Source organism: Anser cygnoides, chromosome Z (genome assembly GCF_040182565.1).
Source record: "Anser cygnoides isolate HZ-2024a breed goose chromosome Z, Taihu_goose_T2T_genome, whole genome shotgun sequence".
Lineage (NCBI taxonomy): Eukaryota > Metazoa > Chordata > Aves > Anseriformes > Anatidae > Anser > Anser cygnoides.
Window position 1 is genome coordinate 34,070,585 of NC_089912.1, and position 25,381 is coordinate 34,095,965.

Below are 25,381 nucleotides of genomic sequence, written 5' to 3' on the forward strand. Positions count from 1 at the left end.
CCTTGTCAGATTTTTAATGGCATCTTCTGCAGACTGATTCAGGTTAATCTGATGATCTCTCACTAGCTGTTGTTAGGAGTTGCCAGCTCTGGTAGCCTGATAGATGTGAGGCTGCTGCAGCTCCATGTCCCCAGGTCCATGAAGTATCGAGATCAAGCACGTAGTCCCAGTAGAGGTATACTGTTCCCATCTGGCTGCTCAAGGGTGGAGCTCACTAGTGGAAAATACATGCATGCATACATATGTAGAATACGAATCCATCCAGTAACTGGCCTCAGTCTATTCCAGTAGCTGGACCCTAGATCTCCCAGCCTCCCCAGTTAGTATTTTTGCATGCAACCACCTGAGGTCTGCAACCTAAGTCCAGCTGCTGATATTCATGCTCACTTTGTACACATGCACATGTGTGCATGGTGTGTCCATGCAGGAACTGTCTGTAGACATGTGTTATACCATGTAGCTGGTCTCTAGATCGCCTGGTTGCCCAGTTGCCTCATGCATAAAGACATGAACAAATAGATCTCTCCGCTGGCTGGTTGAGGCCTGTGACTGTACCTGTAGCTGACCCCTGGACATTACAGGCCCTTCAGCAGCTGACTCTGAGTCGCAGCCCTTCCATACCTAGCTCTCAAGCTTCTTAGCCGGCTCACCAGCTTATCGGGCTTGACATTCACTGGTGAATGCACACAGATGTGCATAGGCATCCACACAGTACGCATGCACTTCAGTCTCTTCAGTTGCCAACATCCCAGGCATGTGGGCCCCTGTAGCTCCTTCTTCAGTGACTGGCATTTAGACCTCCATACACACACATGCACCAAGGACAGACACTCCTAATCATGAAAAAATGTTAAAAATAGAGTTTAATTAGGAGGTAGAACAGACTGGTGATCAGATGCAGGGCATGGCCAGTCAAGTGCTGTTTACATGTGACTGACCATTTTTAATCCTTTCTTCCCTCTTTTTTTCCCCACATAGTTCTCATCCACAGAGTGCCTTGATACTTCCCTTCCCCTGCCTTTTGCTCTTCTCCTAGATAATCCATAATAAGTCTTGCACAATCTCCAAACCCTTTTCCTGGCAATCCGTGTGTCCCATCATGCTGTAAGTAGCAATGCCCTGGGTCTGTAAGGAGACCTGGAGAGCCTCTCCTCTCCTACTGACCCGTTGAGGGTGTCACCCTCAGTCCATGGGGCTGATCAGCTTCAGCTTGTAGCCCTGTCAGGAGCCAGGACAGGGGCTCCCTTGGCTCTGACTAGGCTATTGGGGTTCCTCAGCCTTCTGTTGTGCATCTGTGTTCCTTGGTGAGTCTTTTATCCTGTAACATAACTACTTTGATAACCTGAAAAAGAATGATTGCAAATATTAGCAGTTTATTTTATTGGAAAAGTGGGATACTGAGATTTTAATTAATGCTTCCCGCTGACCTTCTTGGGTACTCATTGAGGTCAGACTGAATTACACCAGTGACTAAGGGGAAGCAGTTAACGAGACTGCTGTGTACTTTTGAAAAATCCACAGTGTTCTCCCACCCTTTGAAGTATTCAAGCAAACAGATGGCTAATCCCTGAACAGATGGGTAAGAGCCAAAATATTGGGGAATAGAGGGGGGAGGTTGGTCTTTAAGTATTAAAAATGGTAGTATTGTAAGTTTGCAAAACCTTGTCTCACTATAAGTCCAAGAGAGAGATCTTTGGAAAGCCTGTTTTTTTTTTCTTTGGTTGTTTTTTTAAAGAAAAAACAAAAGGGGCCACTTAGAGTTACAGCTGCTGCTGCTATTTTTGAAAAATAGGAAGTTTTCCAAAGTTTTGTAATTACCATTGCACTTGTCTTCATCTTACAGTACAACAGGTGATACATCTCGATCAAATCTTTTTGAGGATGCTATAAGTGCACTTGGTAAGTGGAGTGTTTTTTTAATGTAGACATTATTTTGGTGCAGCAGAAACAAATGACGGATTAGCAGATATTGACATTCTCTTCTGTATCTGTCATTGTTAAAGTTATAATCGAAGTACGCTTCTTTAAGAATTGAAGTTAATATCTTAGAACCAGCATCGAGAATTCTTTACTGAAGAATATTTCACTTCATATATTTTTATTGTGTAAGAGGAAGATCCTTACCATTCCTTTTTTTTTTCCCATAATTTCTCTTCTAACTATTCAGTTTGCAGTGGCATGGGTAAAACAGTGGACGTAAATATGTATATGCTTTTCTTTTTACCTTTGCTTCCCATTGAGCAGGTCTGATAAAACGGCTGATAAAATGGCTGCCTTTATAATTTGCTTGTTTTAGCTTTGACAGTATTTTCAAAGTCTATACTTGATACATTTACACTAGATGAATTTACCTGCCTCTCTGTGGGCTGAGGAGTGAATGTCTCTGTATACTTACATTTAGTTCACTTTTCTTTGACGGTTTAAATGTCTTTGTTTCTTAGTGGAATAAACAGCATAAAAACAGAAGAAATTTCTGCAGCTCACTTATGCTTACTTTGGTAGATAGGAAATTTCTAGACAAACCCACACGCTCCTTACTACTTACTTAAATTTTTAGAGATTTTTTTAGAGCGTATCAAGTTAAGACACAGAAATAAAGAGGAGGGTAGATTTTTTTTTTCATTTTGTCTTTCACTGTAAACATTAAGCAGCATCCTAGTACAAAAAGTTAAACTAGTCAAAGAAAGTTTCACTTACATTTTTGTGTAGCAGTGTGGATGCTGTGTAGGCAGATGTTGTAAAAAAGAGTTGATTTAGGAGCAAGTATTGTTTAACCGGTACTGGTGGTAGCCACCAGGTTTAGTCTGTCTAACTGCAGATTAGAGTCTTGTGTTACGGCTGTTCAAGACTGAAGAACTGTGTGAGCTGAAATAGGTGATAGTTACTGTAGGAAACAAACACTTGAGTTTTGTTACATTCTAAGAGTTACTACTGGTACCAAAGGTGCTGCAGGCTTCTTTAAACATTCATTTTACCTTAATGGCAGAGATGTGGTAATCATAAATGTTGCCATAAACAATAATGACCAACAAGTTAAATTAAACCGATGGTCTTCATTCAGTTATCTTCGGAGCTGACCAATTTTTTTTTTTTAGCGTAGCAGAAGGAGAACATGTCACTTACCTAATTTATGTGCAAGTTCTTTGCTTAGTTCTTTGCTTAGTTTCTAGTGTAGTTAACCCATGTCCCTAACATTTTGGAAATACCGGGCATTGTGTGTAATTTTCTGGCTGAGTGTACTGGAAGGGTTATATGCCAAAACATTTTCAAAAGCAATAGGCATGAGCTCTCTGCTTCCTTTTCTTTAGAAACTGTTTTAAAAGGAACTTGCTTGCACAAATTCCTGTAGTATGTTTTTGCATCCTAAGTGGAATCCTACACGTGTTCTTACTGTCACTTCTCAGTTACATTGTCTGAACATAATTGACTTCACTTTAAAAACAGGAATTGTTTTCTATTGAATCGCTTTTGTTTTCAGACATAAAGGCTGACTGGAAATCAGTGTGGGTTTGTGTGTTACAGAAAGATCTGCATGTCCTGCAGTTCTGTGCAACCATCCCTTTTACAGGAGCAGCCTGAGTTTTCTTTAGGGCATTGAACAAGAATTATTTTGGGGAGCATAATGAATTGGATTTCAAAGTTAATCCAACTTTAACATGTTATTTGAAAAACAGAAGCAAAGAGCAGAAACAGTTCAGAACTGACCTCACGAACATCCTTAGTTAACACTATGTAGAAAGAGATGTGACTATATCATGATACGGCTGATGTGCAATTCCTGAATTACTCTTGATCTTTAGCACTTGTGTAAGTAGACTGTGTATGGAGTACGTGTCTAGATACACAGTACTTCTGTTTGCTTTTTGCTTTTTTTTTTTTCTGTACAAAATCTATCATACTGTTCTGGTCTTTACATAGCCTGTATTGAAAAAGCACTACAGAAACAGAAATGTTTAAGAAGTGACTAATTAGATCAAAAGATAACCTGTGTGACCTTCATTAGTTCATTATCAACAGTAAAGGTAAACTGGTAGTATGCTGGAAAACATGAGCAGAATGTTAGTCAAAGCAACTATTGTTCCAGTACAGTGATTTTGATTTTTTTTTTTTTGCTTCTCTGAAGATATGTGCAGTAATATGTATCTTTAGAGCAAAGTTTGCATAACTGCTTATTTCTTTGAAAAAGTGAAGGTGTAAAATGTCTGAACTTGTAGTTTTGTGTAAACACAAGTACATACCATTCCTTAAACTCAGATTGATACTATTATTTTGAAGTCTGAGCAGTAAGAACTTAGATTAGCCAAGGGATGTCAATTCCTTATTTATCTTAATGGGTAATGCACAAGTATCTTTAAGCTAGAGCTGTTTTATTATTTGTTCTTGAGTATATTGCCCTCAGTCATACATCCACTGATTATTCAGAAGTATTCTTAAATGAAAACAAGCAATGCGCTTGTGCTACTCTTGGGTTGAGTTGAACAACTTCTCCCTCATGGTATAAAACATGAGATATTCTTTGGTTCTTCTAATTGTGACTTAGTGGTCTTAGTAGAGTAGCATTTGTTTCCTCTACATTTTTATAATCTCTTGTTTTTTATGGTTACTGTTAATTGTATCCTTTTCCTCCAAGTAACTCAAGTTTACAAAGTAAGTTTACAGTAAGTTTACAAAGTCAATAGTAGTGTTCCGCTAAAATCAGTAATATTTTTAGCTGGGGAAGGAACTGGTATTTTAGTTCCCGGATTTCTTTTTTTTTTTCCTTTTTTTTTCCCTTTCATTTTTTTCAGCTTTGTGTGGGAAGTAGCCTTTAAAATGTTGCTCAGCTGCAATTCAGAATATGGTAATTTTTCATTGGTGTTTTTGATTTTTTTAAAAACCTGCCGTCTGCTTTTAACATAAGAAAATGTGTTTTATTAAAAACTCATTTTACCTATGATACCATTAGTACAGTAATCATCTCTCCTCGAATCATCCATATATAATATGTGTACCTTTTTTTCTTGATGTCTGCAGGTATGGTCCAGTTTTAGTCCGTTTATAACCAGAAGGTGGGGAATTTGGTGTAATGGATATCTAGTCAAATATACATTAGTTTAGATAGTTCTCCTTAATCCTCACTAGGTTGAGAGATTCTCCTAGACGTAACTTCCAGTCTTCTGCCTGACTTGATTTGGTTCATGTTAAGTTGATTAAATTACTTTGCTTGTTGTCACCAGCGCATAGACAATAGGCTGTTATAACTTGGTTGTAAGTTTTTGTCATCTTTCTAATCATAACTTAGTGTAAATGCTTTATCTGGGAACCTCTCAATGGCTAGAGTTTGACAAGCAGCTTTCTGGCTAGAAAGCCTGATTTCCAAGCTTACACTGCAGGAGACTTTTCTTAATTACATCAGGAATGGAATGGTAGCTGTAAGGATTGAACAGCATAGAAACGGAATATAATCTCAACTATGAACACAAAAGTGTAAAAAGTTCTGCTTTTTTTTAATAGTATTTCACAGTGCGTTCATTACCTTGGAAGTCTACTGTTCCAATCAAATGCATAATGAAACCACCAGAATATATTTGGAGTTAAAGCCACAGAGCCATGGCAAGGTTAATACAAGGTGTTCTTTACTCTTCATTGAGTGACTCAGATTTGGGTAGAAGTGACATTTCTCCACTGAAACTTTTTTGTGCTTTTCTTTTGCCTTATTCCCTTAAAATGGTAATCATGTTACTTCTAGTGACAGGTCAGTCCTATGAGAATATGGTGACTGAAATCATGTCAATGGGCTATGAACGAGAGCAAGTAATTGCAGCATTGAGAGCCAGCTTCAACAATCCTGACAGAGCGGTGGAGTACCTTTTAATGGTGAGTAGTTTATTTCATGTGTACTCTGCTCTTTCATTGTTTAGTTTGTCCTCATTAAATGAGAATTTTAACTTTGATGTGCTTGTTATTTTGAATATTGTTTTTCAGGATCATAATGTGCTGCTATAGGAAATAATGAAGTTGTCTTTAGCTACATTTATCACTACTTCTTTTTATTCTGTGTTGGTTGTTGTGGTTATATCCGTAAAGTATGCCCAATTTCAGTGATAGTTGTAACTGCTAATGACTGGCTCAAGAAGTGATTGTTGTGACATATTAGTGACAGCACTAGCTGTATTTTTGTGTTAGTGTATGTAACTTCAAAAGGGCATCTTAAAAATTCATGTTTATCGTTCTTACTAATCATGCACAATGTTTATATTAATGTATTCTGCAAATAGATTCACGAGGCGTTTTTTTCTTTTTTTTTTTTTTAAGTGTGCTCAGTTTTTAACTGGTGTTTTAATTTAAGCAGCATTCTGGACAAGAAACAATTTCTTGTTTTACAGACATAGTTTCAAGGGTGAAATGAACCCTTCAAATACCTTGAACAGAATATGAGATAGACTGATAGGAAAGCTGATATCCTGACCTCTTGTAAAGCTTCTATTTTGTAAATGAATTTTTTCTTGAATAGTTATAACTACACATCACCAGCATGGCTGCTACTCACATTAATGATGCCAAGACTTTGTAACCCAAAATGTTTGTTGCCCATTTAAAAACTGTGAGTACATGGTTGTAGACAGTCAAGTTCTCGTGAGGTATTGGGCCAAACAAAGGTGATGAATATTGTGTTGCCCTGAGGGCAAATACCAGTCCAGCTGCTGTTCGCCTGAATATCTCAAATATTTGTTCTTCATGCTTTACAAGTGTTGGTTTTACTGTACGTTCATTGTGTATTTGGTCAGTGCATAAATCCAGTGCCTCCTAGAAGTGTTGCATTTGCTGTGCATGCCCCTGTTGTGTATGCTGTAGTGCCTTTACAGTCAGAATGGTATTTCCGTGCTCTAGCTTATTCCTGTTCAGAAAGCCCTGAACAGAAACAGAGCATCCTTGCAATGAATTTCAATGCATGGCATGTCTACCAAACTGATTAGGTCTGCTTGTACTCAGCAGTTCAACTCTTTTTCAGTAGGTCCTTACATTTAAAATGAGTCTTCCTGTTAACACAAACTGATCCCTTCCTGTTTCATGTTATCCCTTACTGAAAATATGTTCTCTTCATTCTTCTTCTAGCAGTTGGAAAAAGGAGTAGGGAGAAGGAGTTTTGCTCTTAGAGAACATATTAGTGGACATACTTCTCTTTTCCTCCTAGAAAAACACTGTTGCTGCAAAAAGTCTTTTAGATTGTTCTTAGTCTGATCTAAACATATTCCTTACCATCCTCCTGCATCAAGAAGGCTTTTCTTTAGTTGGTAGTGGTCCACTGATGGCACAGCTCTTTGATCTCATATTTTATCAGACTCCAAACAATCATCAGTCTTATCTTTTAGATACTTTGCAGAGTAGCGTTAGGAATTTGAGCTCTTAAGTGTATTCCACTATCCTGCTTTAAAGAGTCGGTATGAAAGGTGTGCCTGTAAACTGTTGGAAAGAAAAGGTCAAGAGAGTATCAGTGCTTAAACTGTAGCTGTTCCCTAGATTAGCACTGAAGATTCCACTTGCTGTCAGTAATTCAGATGACAAGCTGTTCAGTTTTCATGGCTGAGGATCTAGATTCTCTGTAATCCTATATGCCTCAGCTGTGTTTGTTGGAGGTTCCAGTTCCAAAACACTGTTTCTTATGCCTCAGACGCGTCTTTGGGAGGCGTTTAGATTCAAATCTGGTTTTGACCCAAGGATTTCCTAATCCTTAATTAGGAAGGAGTTCTGTCTTTCATCCAACCATCAGACCATTGGTTGCAACCTCTTTGTTTGGGAATGTGTATATTCCTTGGGCTGGGCCTGATGTGGTTATTATGTGCCCCTGTGGTGAAAAATGTCAGCTAAAAAACTGCTCCAGTGCTTATTTAAACTGTAAACAGATTAAATCCACCATAAGGCAAAAATGCCCTTCTCACAGTCCAAGCACTGTTTACATTCCAAATTAATTTTATGTGAATTAATACCATAATAAATTGATTAAAATGAATGATGATAAATTGATTAATTTTATGTGAATTGATTTTATGTGAATTGATTTATTATGTTTTGTATAGCTGAATAAACCAGGTGCATACATCTCACTAGTCTCATCTGAGTACCATCATACATAGTCTCGTTTTTTTTGGGTAGTTAGACTTCAAGATTGTATTAAAGAGTTGAGAAAATGTTCAAAATGATAAATTCTCTAAGTAAATTTGGTTAGAGTAGTTTCCATAGTGCTTCTATTTGAGAGCAGCCTTAAAGTTTAAACAAACATCTGCTGTTTGGTATGGATACAGATTGCAATGACTACATAAGCCTGTGAATACATGAAGTGAACCTGCAGTTTCAGGAGATTGATCCCAAATTCATAGAATCATGGAGCCATAGAATGGTTTGGGTTGGAAGGGACCTCAAAAATTATCTGGTTCCACACCCTCTGCCATGGGCTGGGACACCTCCCACTAGACCAGGTTGCCTAGAGCCACATACCACTTGGATTTCAACACTTCTACGTCCAGAGATGGAGCATCCGCCACTTCTCAGGGCAATCTGTTCCACTGCCTTACCATCCTTATGGCAAAGAATTTCTTCCTAATGTCTAATCTAAATCTGCCCTCTTTTAGTTTAAAAATGTTACCCCTTGTCCTGTCACTACGTACTCCATCATACAATAGTTTATACATTATGTTTGGATTCCTAGAAATAACTGATTTGATGTGAAAAGGTATTTATGCAGTGCTCTGTAAAGCAGTGCTAAAAGAGAGAGTTACAAATCATGTCATGAATGTAATTTTCTCCCCCCTCCGTGGAAGGATGGAAGTGTAGCAAGGTGATCAAGACAGATAAAGGTAATAAAGTGTGTGACTGGAAAAAATGCATTCATTACACCAAGTGGCTTAAATATGGACTTAAATGTGGACTTAAAGTGGACTTAAATATGGACTCAGTGTGTTAGTTGGCTTATATCTTGATGTGCTTCTTTAGATAAGGCAAGGTTTTTCCTGGAACACTGTGCAGTTCTACCTGTTTAGATGTGGCCTTTATATTATCTGCATATTTGTCCCTTTTGTTCAGCTACAGCAATGAACGTATCATGTGAAGAACACATGTTACAGCAGAATTTTCAATCTACATTACCTACCACTGACTTCTATGGTAGGTTTACCTAACCTCTTATTTGTCTGGTTACAGTGATGTGGTGGTTTAACCCTGGTAGGCAGCTAAGCACCATGAGTTCGCTTGCTCACTTCCCCACAGCGGGATGGAGAAGAGAATCAGAATAGTAAAAATGAGAACACTTGTGGGATGAGATAAAGACAGTTTAATAGGTGAAGCAAAAGCTGCTTGCACAAGTGAAACAGAACTAGGAATTCATTCACCGCTTCCCATCAACAGGCAGATGTTTATTTGTTTCCAGGAAAGCTTCATTACGTATAAAGTTTATTTGGGAAGACATATGCTGTAACTCTGAACATCTTCTCTTTCTTACTCTTCTCCCAAATCTTCTATTATTGAGCATAGCACCATGTGGTATGGAATATCCTTTTGGGCAGGCAGGGTCCGATGGCTGTGTCCCCTCGCAGATCCGTGTGCACCCCCAGCCTCCTCGCTGGCAGGGTGGTGTGAGAAACTGAAAAGTCGTTAGCTCTGTGCAAACACTGCTCTGCAGCAACTAAAAACATCAGTGTGTTATCAACAATATTTACAGACGCAAAATGTAGACTCATACAACTACAGTGAAGAAATTAACTCCATCCCAGTCAAAAACAGTACCACTAATATTCTGTGTTTTTTTTCCACTCTCCCTGTTCCTTATGTCTAGCTGTTCCCAAATGGAAGGGTGCTTTTTTTTCCTTTGCGTTAGGTGAAATATGTTCTGTTACACCAGTGCTGTTGCCTTCCCAGACTGTTCTCAATTTTTTGTGCCCTGGAATTTCAGTGCTTTGAGGTAAAAGATCTTGTATAGTCTTGTCCCTTTGGGGTTGGGTTTAACATAACTTCACCAGTTGATTACTCTCTGTGTGTAAGGAGGTTTACTGCTCTTTGGAGTGTGCCTCTTTTGGGTTCCTCTCTGGCAATTCCCCTTACCTGTACAACAAGGCTGTAGTCATATGGAAATCTTTCTACGTGTCTATCACACGCTAAGGTGCAAGAGGTTGCTCTGAAGAAGGGCACAAAGGTAGTTTGTAGGCTGCAGGGAGGAGGATGGAAAGGGCAAATTTGGAAAAACAGGAATTCAGTGACAAGAGCATGGTTAGGGTGGTAAGGGTTTCCTTGTAGGACAAAGGTAGTAGGGTAAGGTCTGTCTGGGCTGCATAACCTGCATTCTAATGTAGTATAATTTGTCATTTCTAGATTTATTAGGTTCATTGCCTTGAGCAATTCATAAATAGGTAATGCTGTTTGCGTACAGCAAACTAAACAAAATACAAATTAACTATTTCTCTTTACTGCTGAAAGTTTGATAACCTGACGTCCTTTTCACACATAAGATAGAGTAAATGACAACCGTCAAGCTGTTCAGTTGAAAAAAGAGGTTCAGAAAGCTATGATCTTATCTCTCCTTAATATCTTGCCAGAAAAATGGATCAACTATGTGGCTATAATCTCAGCTAGCATTGTGTACTATGATTCTGTTGCTGTAATGTAACTTTAACTAAATGCAGTGTTATAATATGTCATGGTGTTATGAAAATAAACTTTTCTACTTATGTCAAATACTTGGGAACACAATTCAAAGCAAGTATTTGTTTACCGACTTGAATGTGCTTTTAAACTGATGCATTACATGCTTTACCAGCTAGCTATACAAACCACATATTTTCATTGTCAAAAATAAATCATTCTTGTCACAGTATCCTCTTCCACCTGTAAATGCACCTGTCACAGCATCTCGCGTTGTATTTGCAGTGAAAACATTAACATTTTCGCTTTGTTCTAAAGAGTAAATAATACATGCAGTAAACCAAATATTTTTTAGCGTTCTGTAGGTAATAATGTCAACTGTGGCTTTAGGGTATACCTGGAGATAATCAGGCTGTGGCTGAACCCCCTCAAGCAGCGAGCACTGGTTCCTCTCAGTCTCCAGCTGTGGCAGCAGCCGTAGCAACTATACCTACAACTGCTAGTTCATTAGGAGGTAAGAAAGATATCTGAGTGGATGTGATAACCATATGCATTTAAGCACTTTGTGTTTCAGTGAATTTAAGTTCCATGGACTGATTAAAGTGAATTGGATAAGAACTGTAACATGAAAATTTCGTTAAGTGTGGTACTTGCTTAGAACAGATGGCTTTTTATATGTGAATATATCTGGAATAACACATGAAATGTCTAATAGTGCAGTGATCTTGCACCGTTCCTTCAATTCAGTATCTTAGGTTTCAATGTAAGACCACAAATGTGGGGGCAGTTGTACTTTCTCCCACTTAAGTTCTAGCTTCCTACTTTTGTGTTTCCCTGTGCACTGTTGAGTGTGACTATTCTAATACATTTACCACTTGGAAGTTGGAATATCAAGGAGGAAGCATACAATAAGGCAGCCAAATGTAGCACCTGTGAGACCTACCATGAGCTGGGACTCCTTGCGCTGCAGTGCGCCATGTGGACAGAGGGTTTAGGGCCTGCTGCAGAGAACTCTGTCTGAAGGGGAAATAAATACATGAAAGGAGTATAGTCACTGAGTAGGAAAAGTCTTGGTCTGTGGCAGAGACAATGTCCAAGGTGTAAGCCTTGTTAGAGGACAGGGTATTAAAGACGCAGGTAGGACTGACAGGTAGTCATGGCATCATCTGTAAAGAGAGAGTGGGGGAATGGGATGTTTCAGAGCACTTCTGACTGTTACAAATTCAAGGCAATACCTAATAGCACAAGGTATATGGGATGCTAAGACTCGCTTGAGAAGGAAAGAAGTGACTGATTGCAGGAGGTGGAACTCAGTTGTAGATGTAGAGACCAGACATTAGCTGGCTACGTGTCTCAGAATGAGGTTACTCAGAGATAAGACTTAAAGAGAAATCCGATGGAGATCAGGGACGGAAGCCTGTTGGATCTTCAGAGAAAGCTGGGTGAGAAGAAAAGGCTTGGTTTAACCTTAGCAGAAAGAATTCTCAGTTAAAGCTATAGAGTTAGTTAGTGTGAGGAAATAAGCTCTTCTGTTTTTCAGTGAGGGGTATATTGTCCACCTTTGTGTTCTGTTTCTGTCTACAATTATAACGTAGGTATGCATTTTATAACAGTCTTGCTAACTTTTTAAAAGCATGTTAATTCACTGTTTGTCAGGACATCCACTTGAGTTCTTGCGAAATCAGCCTCAATTCCAGCAGATGAGACAAATCATCCAGCAAAATCCTTCTTTGTTACCGGCATTGCTACAACAGATTGGACGGGAAAACCCTCAGCTACTACAGGTGAATCTTTAAATAACAAAATAATGCTACTAATTCTGATTTAGAAAAAAGGGAGATGTTGACGTTACATAAGATAACATGTTAATTGCAGTTCCATCATGCTGTTGTTGGCTTTTCATCAATTGTTGCTGTATGGAACATCGAATCATAGAATGGTTTGGGTTGGAAGGGACCTTAAAGATCACCTACCTCCAACCCCCCTGCCATGGGCAGAGACACCTCCCACCAGACCAGGTTGCCCAAAGCCCCATCCAGCCTGGCCTTGAACACCTCCAGGGATGGGGCATCCACAGCTTCTCTGGGCAACCTGCTCCACTGCCTTGCCACCTTCTGAGTGAAGAATTTCCTCCTTATATCTAATCTAAATCTGCCCTCTTTTAGGTTCAAGCCATTACCCCTTGTTCTATCATGACACCCCCTGACAATGAGTCCCTCCTCAGTTTTCCTATAGGCCCCCTTTAGGTACTGGAAGGCCACTATAAGGTCTGCCTGGAGCCTTCTCTTCTCCAGGCTGAACAACCCCAACTCCCTCAGCCTGTCTTCATAGGAAGCTGCTCCAGCCCTTTGATCATCCCCATGGCCCTCCTCTGGACTTATTCTAATACATCCATGTCCTTCTTGTGTTGGGGTCCCCAGAGCAGAACGCAGTGCTCCAGGTGGGGTCTCACGAGAGCAGAGCAGAGGGGGACAATCACCTCCCCAGCCCTGCTGGCCACGCTGCTTTTGATGCAGCCAGGATACGGTTGGCTTTCTGGGCTGCCAGCCCAAGAGGGGATGGTCACTGCAACTGAACTTAAACATGAAATTGAATTTCTTTTGTTTGGATTTAATCATATTTTACTACACATTTTTACGCTTGCTTTTGACTGTATAATTTACTGAAAATAATAAGTATTCTTACTTGCTTGTTGGCAGAACTAAACATGCTTTATTTCAATATATTTCTTCCTTTTATTCTCCTATGCATCACAGCAAATAAGCCAACACCAGGAGCATTTTATTCATATGTTGAATGAGCCAGTTACAGAGTCCCGCCAGGGCTTAAGTGGCAGTGATGATGGTGCCAGCACTGGAGGAGTAGCAGAAGCTGGAAATGGTCATATGAACTACATTCAAGTAACACCTCAGGAAAAAGAAGCTATAGAAAGGGTAAGCCTTTCTGCTTTTAAGTGTTATTTGGCTTTTTTTTATGGTGTTCACTATGTTTTTTGTATGCTTACAACATGCTTTAACTTATGCTATGTTTATTATTTTATGTTCAGTGGTTTTGAATGATTTTTGATATTTCACAGTTGGTGTAGCCTAGTTTATCAAATCACATCTCTTCTTGCTTTATAGCCAATGAGTATAAAATCTCTCGAGTCCTTACTTGAAAGATGCAGAGCCTTGTAAGTGATCAGATGCCATCTCTAATAATTGATGACTGAATGAGTTTCCCAGAGGAAAGGGACCCTCTTGCAAAAGTCTCAGACAGTACTATTTAAGGTAGTGCTAACTATGATGGATTTCCAGGTACAAAGAAGTGTCTGCATGGTCATTCTTTGCAAACTATTGGGATAGTTAAAGCTCTCATAGTTAAGTAGACTAGTTAAAGTCACTTCTTAACCCAGTTATTTGTCTGTCCATTAGAATTAGTTAATTACAGCTTTTTACACAGTTAAATACGTCTATAAAAATACATTTTTGAGGGTGTACCGCATTCGTAAATACCATGTGTAGCACGCACTACATATGGATTTATATAGATGGCAATGCCTCTGAGATTTTTTTTTTAAGATCAAACTGTGAAGAATTATGTCATAGTGTAGTAACATTTCTGTTGTTTATCAGAAATTTTTTTTAACTGACAAAGCGAAAGGTTTTGTAAGGATTATCAGAAAAACCCTTTAACATAGGTGTCAACTTCCTAAATATCAAGAAAATGGACATTAGACAAAATTAGTATAATAAAACTGCTCGCTTACTTCTTGACAGATCGTCTCTAGTCTGCTGCATTTCCTTTTAAAACCATTTTATGCAGTAGAATATTACCTCTGCAACCTGTTGCAAAATCCAGCAAAGTGGGATGTGTGCCTCTTCCTTTTTCCATGAAAAACACACCTTAAAACTTAGGTGTCATAGTGCTACAGCTGACACCTTGATGCTGTTTGTAGGCACAAAAATGTAAGAATGGTTTATAAGTGATAAAAGGAAGTAGTTTCTTGCAGAGATTTGTCTGTCCTATATGTAAAATGTCCTGCAGGTGCTGTGAGGATTTTAAGAAAATCCCTAAATGACAGTATTTACTTGCCTTTGGCTAAAACAAAGATTGTTTTGCTGAGTTTTTCTAAGTGCAAGCTAAACCCATTTCCACTGTAACAATCTCTCCTCTAGTACTCTAATGCCTGTTTGTCAGTGTGTCCCAGATATTAGACCACTGACTTTTGAAGAACGGATTAAGCTCAACTGTCTTCTCATAGCTGAAATTTTTAGTCATTTTTTTTAAAAAGTGAAAGCCAGTTAAAACAACTGAAAGTATGGCATAATGTGGTATGTTGTGCTGTCTGCCAGTGATTCATAAATAAGAGGCTGGGAGATCTTGCTCTAGGCAAGTTTTGTTAAAATTGCTGAGCTTTGTATAATTAGTAGCTTAAAATGAGCATTGTTTCAATGTTTTTTCAACAGCAATGCAAAGTGCAGTTACTTCCTGACATTACTGTGACCCAAGTCTGTTTTAGCGACTTACTGTGGTAGTGAAAGAAAAGTGATATAATTCATGGTGCTTCCTTAGACTCACATAAATCACTTTTTTCAAATAAGAACTTAGTTTTGGTTAGTAAAGACAGAGGCAACACCTTCTAACTCTGCTCACTAGAGGTTATATTGAGCTAGACAGCAGTGTTGTTTCAAGAAAAGCATTAATTGCTTAAGTGGCATCTGAAGATACTAGACATACAAATAAGCTTATTATACAAACTGTGCTTTCTAAACATGTTTCTTTTCTTCAGTTAAAGGCACTAGGATTTCCTGAAGGACTTGTGATACAAGCGTATTTTGCTTGTGAGAAGAATGAAAACTTGGCTGCCAATTTTCTTCTACAACAGAACTTTGATGAAGATTGAGAGACCTTTTTTTTTTTTTTTTTTAAATCTCACACCTCACACCAGTGCATTACACTAACTTTGTTCACTGGATTGTCTGGGATATTTGGGCTTATATTCATAATGCTTGGTGTATGGTATAAGGGTGGGGGAGAAGAAAATGTAGGAAACAAAGAGAAAAGTAAGTAAGTAAGTATGTCTGCTTTAAATTAGCAGATGCCGCAAATTACACAATGTAAAATAATATACAACCAAAAATCAGCTTCTGCAGGTATTTAGTTCCTTCTATAAACTGTAGTTTAACTTTTTTTTTCCTAGGGTTTCGTTCTTACTGTGGTAGTTCCAGAAATGTAGTGTAATGCCCTACTTCGTGCTCCTTTCTACTTAATATTGGTATTGGAAATAGCCTATACTACCTAGATTCTACAATCTGTATTTCATGGCAACACTGGATAGCAGCTTTGCAAAATCTAAACGATCTGGGCAAATGTAAACATGAATGCCAAAATATGGGTAGTTATTTTCCTGTTTCAGATTAGCTCAATTAGTGCAAGAATCCCATTAATTTTGTTTAATGCTGCATTAAAAAAGGTTTTCTTCAAATGAAAACCTATTTCAGTTAATCATCTTGATCATTAATTGAGAAATCCCTCCACCCCCCCATAATCTGAGAAGCTATATACAGACAGGTAAAATTATTCTTCTGTTTACAACTTTTCTTTTGGGGAAAATTGATAGATAACTAATTACTGTTCACTTTAATGTTACGTTGCTGTAAAGGTTTTAAAAGCAATAGATTGCATGTTTGGTTTTGTTATATGCGCTCCTGTGAATTGAATATTCTTTTTCTGCCAACAAACAAAATGCAAGCTTCAGTTTTGTCCGTAGCAGTGAGACTTCATTTACCATCAAATCAAATTTCACTTTCATACTTTCGTTGGACCAACTTTTACAAAAGAAAGTAAAAATGCAGTTGTAAGCATCTGAAGATACTGGCAATCTGATCTTGAGTAGATTGTAATGATCAAGCTATTTCTGACCAGTAAGGACTTTTTTTGGATGCATTTACTTTATGAGGAAAAGAGTTTAGAACTTGCATTGTCAAGCAGACAATCAAGTTACTGCAGTCCAGAAAGAGTCTGCAGACATAACTTCCTTTATATCGAAAATAAGCTCTGATTATATAGTTTTGAATTTTACTTCTTGTACCTACTTACCATTTACTTCATTTAGTCATCACAAAATGTAATGTCTTCTTTTAACATACATTGACTTTTAGAGACAATTTTGCCCATCATTGCAGTACTAGTGGTAAAAAAAAATACCATTTTTAACTAAAGTTATTTTGTTCATTCTTTATGTGTGAACACAACTTGGGGATCTTTTGACTTTTTACTGTTGTACTCCAATTAGCTGGATTACAAATTTATCTCTATAGTAATCAAGAAGATGTTAGTATCATTAGTGGTGCAGCAGTGAGCTGTTGTACCATTAATGGTATTAATTATTTAGTGGTTATAACCAAAGAAGGATTTTCTGCTTAGATTGCATAGCAGTGGATTTAACAACTACTTAAGCTAAAAATACAAGTCAAGTGTCTGAGGAAAAAGGTGCAAGAAACACTGAAGCATTTGTATTTTGTTTCCTCGTTGCTTGGCCGTAGTCTGTAAATAATTATCTGAATCAAATAATTAAATGTATTAAAACCTTCTTCTTTTTATCCTTAAACATCTGTGATATTTTTCCAGATAGTGTGTATGGTAGTTATTCAGATTTTATTCTTTTAAGACTTCATAGGTGCATATTGTTTATCGGTGATGCAACCAAAATTGTATCGGTAGAAGTGATACTGCTAAACAGAAAATAAATCTTTCATAATGCTTCATTTTGCAGAAGTTAACATTAAGACCTGAATCATCCAGTAGGTTTTAACTAGGCAGAAATATCAGTATATTTATGGATTTCAAGAGATTGATTTTAATGATGTAACACTCTGCCGTTAAAAAGGGGATAATTGTTATCTGTAAAAGGAGCAGCTGCCAGATGCTTGAAAAATGCCAGATAGATTCAAGTATTTCCTGAATGTACTTTACTACATAGCTGATACATAAATAAAAGAAAAGCTTTTAGTTTGTGGGAGTCTTTTGTACTGATGAAATTGTTTGCTATCAGAAATAACCATTCCTTCTCAGGAAGATGGAGAGGAAATGAAGAATGTCTGTGGGTGTTTCAGTCTGCTCCCTTCAGTTACGATTCTGAAATGCTGACTCATAAAAGCATTTGAATTAAAGACTGTTCAGCTTTGTCTTCGTAAAAGAGCTGGTAATTTGTAACTCTGTATGCAGACTGACTGATGGGTTTGTAGTGGCTATGATTGAAGCCTTACTAGTAGTTATGTTTCCATTTTCCAGAAGTGGAATGGTGTTCATACAACTTCTGATGACCTGTTGTCTGATTTTTATATGCTAGCAAAAAATGTACCTGTTCTCTGGGGCCCCCAGCACAAGAAGGATGTTTTTCTGTCGGAAAGGGTCCATGGGAGGGCTACAGAGTTGATAAGAGGGTTGAAGCACCTGTCCTATGAAGAAGGGCTGAGGGAGCTGGGGATGTTCAGCCAGAAGGGGGGTGGCTCAAGGGTGACCTTTTTGCAGCTTTTCAATACTTAAAGGGGGCTTACAAAAAGATAGGGAGTGACTGTTTGCCTGGGCAGACAATGACAGGACAAGGGGGAATGGTTTTAAGCTAAAAGAGGGGAGATTTAGATTAGATATAAGGAGGAAATTCTTCACTTAGAGGGTGGTAAGGCACTGACACAGGTTGCCTAGAGAAGCTGTGGATGCCCCATCCCTGGAAGTGTTCAAGGCCAGGCTGGATGGGATTTTGGGCAACCTGTTTTACTGGGAGGTGTTCCTGCCCATGGGATGGGGTTGGGGGGTGGAACTAGGTGAGCTTTAAGGTCCCTTCCAACCCAAGCTGTTCTATGATATGGTTCTGTGAATACTGGAACACTTGCCAAGGAGAACCAGTATCTCTGTAGCTGCAGCTGAAAAGGAAGAATATATGGAACTTAACAGCGTTGAGAAGGTAAGTGTGACCTGAACAGGCTGTGTCAGCACACTGCTCCCTGCTTCTTACCAATGACTGCCAGGAATTGTCTACATGGAGTGCTTTTCAGCTTGTTCGCTGAAGATCTCTTAGGCATTTGGGATAGTTATACTGTTGTATATACTTCTGCAGCTGTGTCTAGAGACCTAGAATGATAAGTTTCTTTAGCTTGCAAAATAGGTACCTTTCTATTTTGATAAGGCTCGAAGCATTAATGCAAATACTGTATGACACAAAGGGCAAGGAGCAACATCCTTGAGATTCTTGTTGCCTGAGATAGGGATTTGAGATGTGATAGACCAGGAATAACCACATATTACAGCAGGCAGCTGTTTGCTATCCCAGGGGAAGGTTTCATAGCTACCCTTGTAATGTGAAGCATTTGACTCTTAAAATGTGCAGCAGCCAAAGTTGAAAAAATGGGGCAGCATCTCCAAAGTTCTTGTCTGTTTCTGTAGAATTGGCAAAAAAAAATATCTTTTAAAATCAGTTATATATTTTTAGTGATATCTTCGAATTAAACTTGCATCCCCCTTCCATACATGCACCTATGTCTTTATCCTAAATCTCTCTCTCTTTTAAAATTCTCTCTTCCCTATTGGAGAAAACGTGAGCTGCAAAGGACATGCTGTCAGCTCATGTTAGAGAATGGAAGAAGAAAAATTCAGAAGCAAAGGTTAAGGAGTTGGATAAGGAAATGGTCAGTCTTTGTTCTGAGTTGCATATTAAACAAAACAGTGAGTGCTGAATCGCTTGGACAGTAGAGGTTTTCTCTGTAGAGAGGTTAGGCTGAAGAGTAGAGCCTGCGTCTGGTTGGAAAGCAGTAGTGTTTGTGAAAGGGCATTCCTGGAAGAGTTAAAAAGTGTATTGAAGGTTGAGAGGAGTGGCGTCATGCAGCAGTAGTGAGTGGAGAGTCAGCTAACGAGTGAACTTTTGATGGGACTCTGCGTGCATATATAATTAAGGAATATTCAGATTGATAGAGAAAGTAGGAAGGGAATTAACATATTCAAGGAGACATCAGAGGCAAAGAAATGAAAGGCTCCTTTTTGGCTGCTAGCTCTTCGTCTAACAGGCTGTTTCTAAAGCTGGTTCTGAGAGGTGATAAAGAGGTTACAAAAAAAAGAGTGCAATAAAGGGAAGCAAATCAGTTTACATGTTTGTGAGAACTCTGCCAACATACAGTCTTGGACAGTCCAACCCGACTGAGGTGCTCTTGGTTAAAGCTGCAGAAAAAAGTAGTAATATGATTTTTATTTCTAGCTACATATTACGTTATGATCTGATGTGCTCTTTGGGTCTCTTCAGAAGCTTTTGTTGCTCAAGATGACAGAAATGGGTGATCCACCTAAACTGTACATTTCACAGTAAGATTACTGTTTGGTTTATGTGTACCTCTGTAGTGGGTGTATGTGGCAAGGCTTTGGTAGTGGGGGGCTGCAGGGGTGGCCTCTATGAGCAGAGCCCAGCAGCTGCCCTGTGTCAGATAAGGGGCCCGCTGCTGGCCAGAGCCAGGCCAGTAAGAGTTGTTTGTGCCTCTATGAGAGCAGATTTAAGGAAGGGGAAAAAAAAAAACCTGCTGTGCAGCAGCAGCTGGGAGAGAGGAGTTGAGGCAGTGTGAGAGAACCAGCGCTGCAGTCCCCCAGGTGAGTGCAGCAGGAGGGCAGGAGGTGCTCCAGGCAGGCAGCAGCAGTTCCCCTGCGGCCTGTGCAGGGAGAGGCCCCTGGTGGAGCAGGCTGTCCCCCTGCAGCCCATGGGTCCCACACGGAGCAGATCTCCACGCTGCAGCCCCCCCGTGGAGGAGCCCCCGGTGGAGCAGGTGGATGTGGCCTGGAGGAGGCTGTGGCCCATGGAGAGCCCCCGCAGGAGCAGGCCCCGGGCCGGAGCTGCAGCCCGTGGACAGGAGCCCACGCAGGAGCAGGGGGTCTGGGGGGAGCTGCCGCCCACCCGTGGGGGACCCGTGCTGGAGCAGTTTGCTCCTGGGGGATGGATGGACCCCGTGGTACGGAGCCGTGTGGGAGCAGTTCTTGAAGAGCTGCTGCCTGTGGGCAGCCCCCGCAGGCTCAGTTCGGGAAGGACGGCATCCCGTGGGAGGGACCCCACGGGGAGCAGGGGCAGGGAGGGACCGTGAGGGAGCGGCAGAGACTGACTGCAGCCCCCATTTCCCATTCCCCTGCACTGCTTGGTGGGAGGAGGTAGAAGAGGGTGGATGGGAGGGAGGGTGTTTTTAGTTTATTTTTAGTTCTAACTGCTCTAGTCTACTAGTGATAGGCAATAAATTATATTAATCTGCCTATGCTGAGTCTGTTTTGCCTGTCACGATAATTGTTGAATGATTTCCCCGTCCTTATGTCAAACCTTGAGCCCTTTGCATCATATTTTCTCCCCCATTCCCTTTGAGGAGGGGGAGTGAGAGAGAGCTCAGCTGCCCACCCGAGAAAAACCACCACAACTTCCTCATAAAATATCAAATTTCCTCTTGGTAAAGGGTAGGATTAAGTAGCATACCAATGGACCAGTGCTGCAAAGTTCATTTGGACAACTAATTCTGATGGGATTACGCCACAAAAGTGTGAATGTAATTCACGATCCACCAGTACATGTGTTAAATTGTAGGAAGCAGCAGCAGAAACTCGGAATACTGAATCTCAGCAGAGCAGCAAGGTCAAGATGAGAAGCTATCAGGGTATATGAAATAGGGTTATAAATCAAGAGGGCCATATCATTTTTTACAACTGCTGTAAGAAAATGAATTGTTGTTAAATGAGGACATAGCTGTATTGGTTTTTCTTCCTCATTTCTCAGAATTTGAAGCAACTGGCTCACTGGTTCACAAATACTAACAAGGTAAAATAAATGAAAGACCTTTTTTACTCCTGTTTAAAGAGTGCGTGCAGTGTCTAGGTTACTGTTCAAAATCAGTGACTAATTGACATCTGTAAATGTGTAACCTTAGTTGGCCTTGAACAAGAGTGATGACTTCACTCACTTGCAGGATAGCTGAATGGGGAGATGAAATTGCAGGATACAACTGTTTGGTATGACAATCTGTGGGAGAGGAACATAAATAACATTTAATAGTGTCTTTGTATGCTGCTGCTAGCAATGAGGCTTAACCTGTATTTCTGAATTCTGTTTAGAAGTCGCTGCACTCCAAAGCTGTTGGAAAGGATCTGTTGCTTTGCAAGCTTACCGAAGAGTCAGCTTCATCAGTTGAGTTGTATATCCTACCCTGCTTAAAGGGGATTCTAACTGAAAGCTAAGAATGCAAGTGAGGAGAATTGAGAAGGTCACTGACTTCTTCATGATGTGTTAAGAGCTTAGCCTTTTTTTTTTTTTTTTTTTTTTTTGGGAAAGAGTCACAGTACTCCAGCCTCACTTTACATTTCTATGGTTAAATTGAATTCATGCATTTGAGACAGTGTATCTTGTGTTCATGCCATCAAGTGGGAGAGATAAGGTGGTGTTTTTAATGAGTTTGCAGGGTATAGTTTGAGGGACGAGAAGGCAAATTGCTTCCAAAGCACTAGTCATGGATCCTCTTTAATCACAGCAGGTCAGCTAGGAGAAAAATCCTACTACTCAAGTTTGTGTTTAAAAAAAGTGTCCTTTTATGAAGTTTTCCTCATGAAAGTGTTACGAGCACATGTTAGTGGAGGTTACATGATCTAGTTACTTCTAATGCTGGCTCTTGGTGGGACACAGGCTAGATGTCCTTTTTGATGTGACCTAGGAAGAAACAAAAGAGCAACCAAGAAATACATTGTTGGAAGCTACTTTAGCAAGAAAAAAAAATAGGTTTGATGAGTGCATAGGCAGAATAGTGCCATGTTCTCTGTATTCAGATTTTGGTTTGAAGACACTGGTGCTGTAGTTTGTGTTGCTGCACTACTGCAGTTTGCGGTGTCTTTAGAATGCCTTATTATGCCTTAATAAGCCTTACTATGCCCTAGCAATGCCTTTAGAATGTCTTATTAATATCCAAGTGATTTAAGTCTGTGTTTACATCAATAAGTATCTTGTTGGTAAGATGTCTTTTGCATGATTGTAGTTTGTAGGCTGAGAAGATGCAAGCTTGTCATCTTACTCCTTCCAACTGAGAAAGATCTCTACTTGGCTGTCCCATCATCTTCATAGCCTGTATGGGACAATTAGTATATTTTACAAGTGACTGGAATAATATTGCTCCTCTTTTTATGTAGCTTCTCTTTGGGAGTTTTTCTTTGTAGAGAGAGAAAAACAATTATTTTAGAGTGCTGAGACATATGAAACCAGTCTTTCTGTAGTATTGCTGTTAATTAGATTCTGCTAATCTCCACTTTTGTGTATATGTGGACAATTCAGTGCCCTGAAAAGGGCTGAAACTTTTTTCTTTTGTAGAAACAATCACAGGGTCATCATGTAATCATAGAATCATAGAATATCCCGAGTTGGAAGGGACCCATAAGGATCATCAAGTCCAACTCTTGGCACCGCACAGGTCTGCCCAAAGTTTAGACCATGTGACTAAGTGCACAGTCCAATCTCTTCTTAAATTCAGACAAGCTTGGTGCAGTGACTACATCCCTGGGGAGCCTGTTCCAGTGTGCAACTACCCTCTCGGTGAAGAACCTCTTCCTGATGTCCAGCCTAAACTTCCCCCACCTCAGCTTAACACCGTTCCCACGGGTCTTGTCACTGGTGTTTACAGTGAATAGGTCACCTGCCTCTCCACTCCCCTTCGCGAGGAAGTTGTAGGCCGCAATGAGGTCCCCCCTCAGCCTCCTCTTCTCCAGGCTGAGCAGGCCAAGTGACATCAGCCGCTCCTCATACGTCTTCCCCTCTAGGCCCTTCACCATCTTCGCCGCCCTCCTCTGGACACTCTCCAACAGTTTAATGTCCTTTTTGTACTGTGGTGCCCAGAACTGCACACAGTACTCAAGGTGAGGCCGGACCAGTGCAGAGTAGAGCAGGACAGTTGCTTCCCTCGACCGACTAGCAATGCCGTGCTTGATGCACCCCAGGGTACGGTTGGCCCTCCTGGCTGCCAGGGCACACTGCTGGCTCATATTCAACTTGCTGTCAACCACAACCCCCAGATCCCTCTCTGCGGGGCTGCTCTCCAGCATCTCGTCGCCCAGTCTGTACGTATAGTCAGGGTTGCCCCGTCCCAGGTGCAGGACCTGGCACTTGCTTTTGTTAAACTTCATGTGGTTGGTGATTGCCCAGCTCTCCAATCTGTCCAGATCTCTCTGCAAGGCCTTTCCACCCTCAGCTGAGTCCACAACTCCTCCAAGTTTGGTGTCATCAGCAAATTTGCTCAAAACATCTTTTAGTCCTACATCCAAATCATTTATAAAAACATTGAAGAGGACTGGCCCTCAAATGAAGCCTTGAGGGACCCCACTAGTGACCATCCACCAGCCAGATGTGGCCCCATTAACCACAACCCTTTGAGCCCTGCCCGTCAGCCAATTGCTCACCCATCATATGATGGTTTTGTTAAGTTGTATGCTGGACATTTTGTCCAGTAGGATCCTATGGGAAACTGTGTAAAAAGCTTTGCTGAAGTCCAAAAAGATCATCGTTATAAAGTGACTGTAATCAGATTCAAGTACTGGTTGCTTAGCTTGTTGCTCTCCCTTCGTCTCTGACCCCAGCAACATTGTTGCTTGTTTTCATATTAACAATTATAGTTTGTAATTGTGTAGTAAACTACACTAAGAAAATGAAAATTGTACAGTTCATCTGACAAATTAAATTAGCAGCTCCAGATGTGTCGACAGAGGCTGCACAAAGCTGTCCAGGATTCCTGTATGGCTGGCTCATGGTGCCGATGTAAGGAACAGGGTGATTATGCATTTGGGGCAAGAGAAGGTAAAGGTGAGGGATTGTAAAAGCATGCAAGTGAGGTGGCTAGATACCTGAAGAAACCTCTATCTCAATTGTTTATGCAAGAGTTTTTATGGAGATAAGGAATTACGCAGCTTGAAGTATCAGAGTTGAGGTTAAGTTCTTATTTCTACTCAAAGTTGCATCACTTATCAGAAAAACTGATTGTAACCTCAGGCTGCTGGGATGTGTGCTGCTACTTAATGGAGTCTGTTTCTGCAAATCTGAATATATAAATCTAAGGACAAATAACAGTTTGGAGAGCTTGAATGTACTGCTAGGAATTGAGGTGATTTGGGTTTGTCTGTGAGAGTATACTAGAGTTTGGACCTCTGCTTGATCACAGTACAGGCTGTTCGGCAAATATGAGTAGCTTGACTAGTGTAAAGGGCTGTTACAGTCGTAAAAAAAATAAAAAATAATGGTTAGAAAGGAGGTGAGATGGGGTTTTTACAAATAAAAAAGCTTGTGGGGCTGTTTGCAGATGCTGTGCAGGTTACACGGTATGAGTGAGTCACCAAGCTATGGCACATCCAGCTTTGGAAATGAGTCTAGGAATCACAGCATTTATTTGCTACCCACAAGTGTCTGTGAAGGCTTTTAACAGTTTCTCATCTTGTTCTTTTTACTATTTTTCTTAAAGGATAACATTCTATAGCAGTTACAATCTTAATCCTTAGGTGAGGTGGGAAGGCTTTTGACCACTACTGGCGAACCTAGAATCAATGGGATTTAAGTCAGTTTTTCATATGGGTGATATCAACTTCATAGTTTGTTTGACAGATGGATGCTGCTGTTCACTCAGGACCATTTCTAGGTTTCAGGAACATTTTTATCTTAGCTTATGTGAATATAATTGGAACAATGAAGGAGCGGATGCAGTTGCTAACACACTCTCCAAAATACTTGAAAAGTCATGACAGCCGGGTG

At 40.0% G+C, this 25,381-nt stretch overlaps 1 protein-coding gene across 3 annotated transcripts in view; it reads left to right on the forward strand.

Moving 5' to 3' along the window:
- Nucleotides 1-17,614, forward strand: part of RAD23B (RAD23 homolog B, nucleotide excision repair protein) — a 41,972-nt gene extending 24,358 nt beyond the window's left edge. For 2 of the 3 annotated variants that reach the window (XM_066987594.1, XM_013188290.3), the window contains exons 5-10: nt 1,844-1,899; nt 5,729-5,856; nt 11,002-11,125; nt 12,268-12,395; nt 13,368-13,544; nt 15,383-17,614. In XM_066987594.1, the coding sequence (XP_066843695.1) occupies nt 1,844-1,899; nt 5,729-5,856; nt 11,002-11,125; nt 12,268-12,395; nt 13,368-13,544; nt 15,383-15,496 (727 nt within the window). In that variant the 3' untranslated portion in view covers nt 15,497-17,614. Of the gene's footprint in view, nt 1-1,843; nt 1,900-5,728; nt 5,857-11,001; nt 11,126-12,267; nt 12,396-13,367; nt 13,545-13,733; nt 15,361-15,382 lie in introns of those variants that run through there. The other variant, XM_066987596.1, reaches the window with a different exon arrangement.
- The last annotated feature ends 7,767 nt before the right edge of the window (nt 17,615-25,381 follow it).